General features: G+C 34.8%; 1 protein-coding gene across 1 annotated transcript; it reads left to right on the plus strand.

The window, feature by feature from the left end:
• The first annotated feature begins 3,232 nt into the window (after positions 1–3,232).
• Positions 3,233–5,228, plus strand: LOC110737090. Its single transcript, XM_021917463.1, has 4 exons — positions 3,233–3,458; positions 3,548–3,690; positions 4,181–4,394; positions 4,615–5,228. Exons 1-4 carry the CDS (start codon positions 3,233–3,235, stop codon positions 5,226–5,228), a joined length of 1,197 nt encoding a protein of 398 aa, XP_021773155.1.
• The last annotated feature ends 606 nt before the right edge of the window (positions 5,229–5,834 follow it).

A 5,834-nucleotide genomic window follows, 5' to 3' on the forward strand; every position in this document is an offset into this window, starting at 1 on the left:
TTTGTAAATTTAGTTCGTAGTGGAAAGTTCTATTTTTTATGAATGTTCATTTTTAATTTGGTAAATGTTCATTTATATATTAGTACGATGTTATTCACATGTTAATAGATTATTAATATAATTAATATTAATTTATATATTAGCACATGATCATTCACATATTAATGTTCGTTCTTTTTATATTTTGAAGTGGAAACTTCTTTGATAAATGACTAAATGTTCATTTTTAATTGATAAATGTTCAATCACATAATATTATATGATCAATTGCATATTAAGATACATTTATTAGAATTTTGATATATGATAAACATATATTTATACTACTAATTAAAGCACCAATTATATCATGAAGTAGTTAATTTTACAAATTTAATAAGGAATTTCAATAAGAGTGTGTGCTATATTGTAGTTGTCATGGAAATGATTCTTACATACAATTACAATAAGGAGTGTGTGCTACCTTCAAAAAATTTCAATAACAAGTACAAAAATTATAAATTTTATACATTTTTCATCAATGATAATGCTCTTTAATTAAATGTTCAATTATAAATAATTGTATGTTCATTTACAACTATTAAATAAATATGTTCAGTTTTGAAATATTTCAATTACAAATATTAAATAAATATGTTCATTTTTAAAATATTATATGTTCAATTATAAATAATTGCATGTTCATTTACAACCATTAAATAAATATGTTCATTTTGGAAATATTATACGTTCAATTATATAATTGTATGTTCATTTACAACTATTAAATAAATATGTTCATTTTAAAAATATTATATGTTCAATTATAAAATTATACGAGTATACTGTTTATAAAAAAATTTAAAAAATATACAATTCTCATTAAAATAAGAAGCAAGCTTTATCAATGGTGATTTGAGCTTCTTTATATTTTTCCTGTTTCTTAATCCTTTGCACTTTCCCCCTCTAACCCACTCAACTAATTAAGCCACAATAATCATTGTTGCCTCATTACCACACGACCACTATTGTCTCGTTGTCGCCACTATCACCGCTGTCACATAAAACCATCATCTCGCCACCACCGCTGCCATAACAACTGTAATTTGTTTGTAATTGCTTCGATTAGACTTGCAATTTGCTTATTGAGTTGATTTCTTGTGATTTATTAATTGTTTTTTTTTTGTTTTTTGAAACAAAGGATCACCAATTGCTTTATTATAATTGATACCATGGAAATCTCTTCACACTCTTTGTTTTATACGAGTACAATAATTTTTACATGGAATTGAAACTCAAAATATTGAATTAACTTGCAATGATATATAACAAAAGAGGGAAAAAAAAAAGTAAACATAAAAAAGAACAAAAATGACGTGACTTGGGGAGGGGGTGTAGGTAACAAAGCTACACCAGGGTGTAGTGTAAAATTTTCACTTTTGATGTGCTAGATATGGATTCTACTGATAAAAGCAGCCCAAGCCCAATCTTAGAGGAGGATCATAGCTATGGGCCTTGGACTGTGGTCTGTAATAAAAGAAAGCAGAAGAAAATAGTTGGGATGTCTAGCAATGATATTAACAGTGCTAAGATAAAAAAAACATTGATAATAACAATGTTTTAAAAAATAAAAATGTCAATGGTATTGATAATAACAATGCTAAACATAAAAAAAAAAAAAAAAAATAGCATTGATAATAACAATGCAAATATCTCTTCTGATGATGCTATGAATCCTCTTCCTAAGAGAAGTTCTCAAGGTTTAATTTGGAAAGAAAAAAAGAACCAAGAAAGTTGTGGGGATATGCAAGTGGACATATCTAGTGAAAAGGGGAAGTCCTTTTCCCTTTCCAATGAATCTAATCATAGCTCTGCAGATATACTTGTTCAAGAAACAAATCTTTTGCCCTTACCATTAAATAGCCATGCAAAAGAAACTTTGGAGCACGTGGATGCAATGTCCATTGATACCCCTTTTTTGAATCCAGATAAAACCCTATGTTCTCCCACTTCTACTTCATTTACTCCACATTCCATTATTTCTTCTGACTCTTCATCTTCTATTCTTCTTTTCATTCCACTTCTGTAAGCAACAATGAATCCAAACAATCAGAAAAATCCAACTTCATCTCCTCCAACATCAGTGATTCGATCCTTGCTAGAAAACTGCTCCCCTCCTCTTCTAACTTACAGGAGGAGGAAACCACCATCCTCGACACCTCAATCAATTCCACCAGTCTCCCCTCCAATGTCGCCACCCCCTTCACTACCTGTGACCTTGGGTCTGCCAAATTTCGGAGCAATTTCGACCCCCTGATGAAATATGCGAGGCGTCAGAATCTGAGCCCTTCTGCTCCGACACTCAACTTGCTTTTGGAGAAGCCGCTAGAGTCCCCTGCATTATCACCCCCGGTGGTGTTGCGGCAGCAGCTTCCTGCCAGGTAGGAGTTTCCCAATGCTTTGACTCTGATAGATGCTCTTATGAGAAAGGAGGAAGGGAAATTCTCGAATCATTCCCAATTCCAAAAAGAATGTTAGTAACTCCTTTGCAATTCGTCACTCGCGGGTTCGACATGGGAGTCCCAAATCGCCGTATAGCGCTGTTCTTCTCCAAGGAGAAGGTAGTGGGGACTCAAATTGGAGTAATGACTCTAACCGATCTTGGGCTACGAAAGATGATCGTGCTCCTCCAATGTTCGCAGTTGCTCCATGAAAACCCGGGAAAAAGTGCAATTTCCTACAAAACTCAACCAATACTACGAAAACACTAGAAAAACACCAATTAGTAATAAAAGTGGCTTTAAAGAGCCAAAAGCACTACTAATTATGACCAAGGGACGGGGGTAAAACACTATATAAATTGGACATATCAAGTAACATATCTAAATCCACCGAAGAGTTATCAACAAGTACATGTACTACTAACTCCGATAAGATTGGAGGACTTGGGGCCGATGAATCTTATGGAACATTGGAGGGATTGGGAGAACTTCTTTCTCCCTCCCAATGCAGGCTCGAATGATGAGCCTCGGGTTACCTTGCAGCGTCCATTACCAAACCTTAACATGAAGATCATTATGTGGAATGTGAGAGGTGCTGTGAGGGATGAATTTGTGCCTCATGCATGCAAGGCATATTGTGGATACGTACCACCCTAATGTTTTTATTTTTCTTGAAACTAAAGCCCCTGTAATGCGTGCAAGGCAAGTGATGCTTCAGTTGGGCTTCTCGGATCATAAGGCTGTGGCTGCTAATGGTACTAGGGGTGGCATTTGGGTTTTTTTGGAAGGGTAGTGTTGATTTGCTTGTTTTCACTTCTGAAGCTCACACCATTCATGCGTTATTCCACTTTAGGAATGACAAGCCTGATGTCCTTATTTCGGGCATGCATGCTCCTTCTATCCCTAATGCTAGGCATGCTCTATGGAGAAAAATGAGAGAGTCGATCCCTCCGGATCAAGTTCCCTGGTTGTTTTTGGGTGATTTCAATGAAGTCACTAATCAAGGGGAGAAGTCGGGGGTCGTGATTTCAAGCAAGGACAATGCAAAGAGTTTATTGAATTTACAGAGGATGCGGGTTTGGTGGATTTGGGGTTTCACGGAAATCCTTTTACTTGGACTAATGCTAGAGAGGGTATTGAGTTAATTCAACAACGTCTTGATCGTGCTATGGGCAATCTTTCTTGGGTTAATGCTTTCCCCCATACTAAGGTACATCATCTCCCTCGTGCTTTTTCTGATCATTGATGTTTGTAATTCTAAAGCCCTGGGACCTTTCCCTTTGCGTTGCAAGGAGGTTTGGCTAGAACATCCTGACTTTAGCAATTTTTTCCTTAGTAATTGGAAATAGCCGAATAACTCTTTGCTTAAAGGAATTGATAATTTTGGTAGAAATATTAATTCTTGGAATCATAATATTTTTGGTAGTCTGACTGTTAAAAAGAAAAGAATTTTGGCTAGGTTGGATGGTATACAAATTTCTTTGGCTAAAAATTATTCTCATTTCCTTGTTAAATTAGAGAAAAATTTGCTTCAAGATTTGGATTCTATTTACAGGAAGGAGAGAATAATCTGGGCGCAAAAATCGGGTTTTAATTGACGCAAGTATAGTGATCATAACACTAAATATTTCCATACTATTGCTAAAATAAAAAAAACTAAAGGTAAAATTTTTGCTTTACAAGATAATTGTGGAAATTAGGTGAATGATGATCTTATTTTAAAAGATATGGCCTCAGAGTTTTTTAAGGACAAAATTTCTTCCAAATTGAATGATAACATTGTTAAAATCTCTTTCAACCCTTATTTTCGGATTTCTAGCAGTGAGGCTTCTAGGATTAGCAAAATTCCTTCAATTGAGGAAATTAAAGAAGTTCTCTTTCGTATGGATCCTATGAAGTGTCCGGGGCCAGATGGTATCCAACCAAAATTTTATCAACATTTTTGGGATGGTTTGGGAGATATAATCTTTGAATTTGTTAAATCTTGTTTTTTCTGATGGCTGTATCCCCTCGAGTATTAATCGGTCCTTTACATCGCTTATTCCTAAGGTGGATGCTCCTTCCCATTTTTTTGAGGTTAGACCAATTGGGCTTTGCAACACTATTTATAAATTGATTACCAAGCTCATTTCAGATAAATTAAAGCCTTTCCTTAACAAGCTTATCAATCCGTTACAATCCAGTTTTATTAAGGGACGTGGCATAGAAGACAATGTTATTGTTATTAAGGAGATAGCTCATATTTTTAATAAAGCAAAAAAAGGAAAAAACATTACTGCCTTGAAGCTGGACCTTTCTAAAGTTTATGACAGTCTTGAATGGAGTTTTATTGAGAATACTCTTATTGCTTTTAATTTTCCCTCGTCAATCATAACTCTTATTATGTCCTGTATTTCCACTCCAAGAATCTCGGTTCTCTGGAATGGAGAAATCACTAAGGAATTTGTTCCTTCTCGGGGAATTAGACAAGGCGATCCTATGTCTTCTTATATCTTTGTTCTATGTCTTGAAAGGCTTTCTAACATGATTGAGGCTAGTGTTAATGAGAAAAGGTGGAAATCTATTAAAATCTCTAAAAACATTAGCATCTCTCACATTTTTTATGCCGATGATGTGTTTCTTTTTTGCCATGCTTCTTCTAATAACATTAAGGAGATGATGGATATTTTAAATAGGTTTGGGGATCTCTCTGGACTTCGAATTAATCTTGCTAAGTCTTCTCTTATTTGTTCCCCGGCCCCAAGATGAATCATTTGATTAGGACTAGTCTTAGTGAGCAATTCAATTTAAAATCCTCTACTTCCTTTGGCAAGTATTTAGGCATCGAGATCAACCCTAATAGACTTAAGGGAGCGCAATACCTTTCTCTTCTTGACAAGACTATGAATAGAATAAGGGGTTGGCAGTGTAAATTGTTAAATCTTGCTGGTAGAGCTACTTTGGTCAAATCAGTTTTGAACTCGTTTCCTGTCTATCATATGCAAACTAATTTGCTTCCAACCTCAGTTATTAATTCTATAGATAAGCAATGTAGGAAATTTTTGTGGAACAAAGTCGATAAAATTCATTACTCTCCTAGGATTAGATGGGGACATGTCACTAAGCCTATGGAGATTGGTGGGTTAGGAATTAGAAGACTTAAGGATTGGAATATGGCTTTCATGGCAAAATTGGGATGGACTTTGCTAAATAGACATGATAAACTTTGGGTTAGAATTTTTAATGATAAATATCTTAGGAATTCTGCTTTTTTTTATTGTATTCCTAATAATTCCCAATCCCCGATTTGGAGAGATATTTTAAAAGGAAGACATCTTCTTGCCTCGGGGCTCAAAGTTGGCATAGGCAATGGTA

Source organism: Chenopodium quinoa, unplaced genomic scaffold (assembly GCF_001683475.1).
Source record: "Chenopodium quinoa cultivar QQ74 unplaced genomic scaffold, ASM168347v1, whole genome shotgun sequence".
Classification (NCBI taxonomy): Eukaryota; Viridiplantae; Streptophyta; class Magnoliopsida; order Caryophyllales; family Amaranthaceae; genus Chenopodium; species Chenopodium quinoa.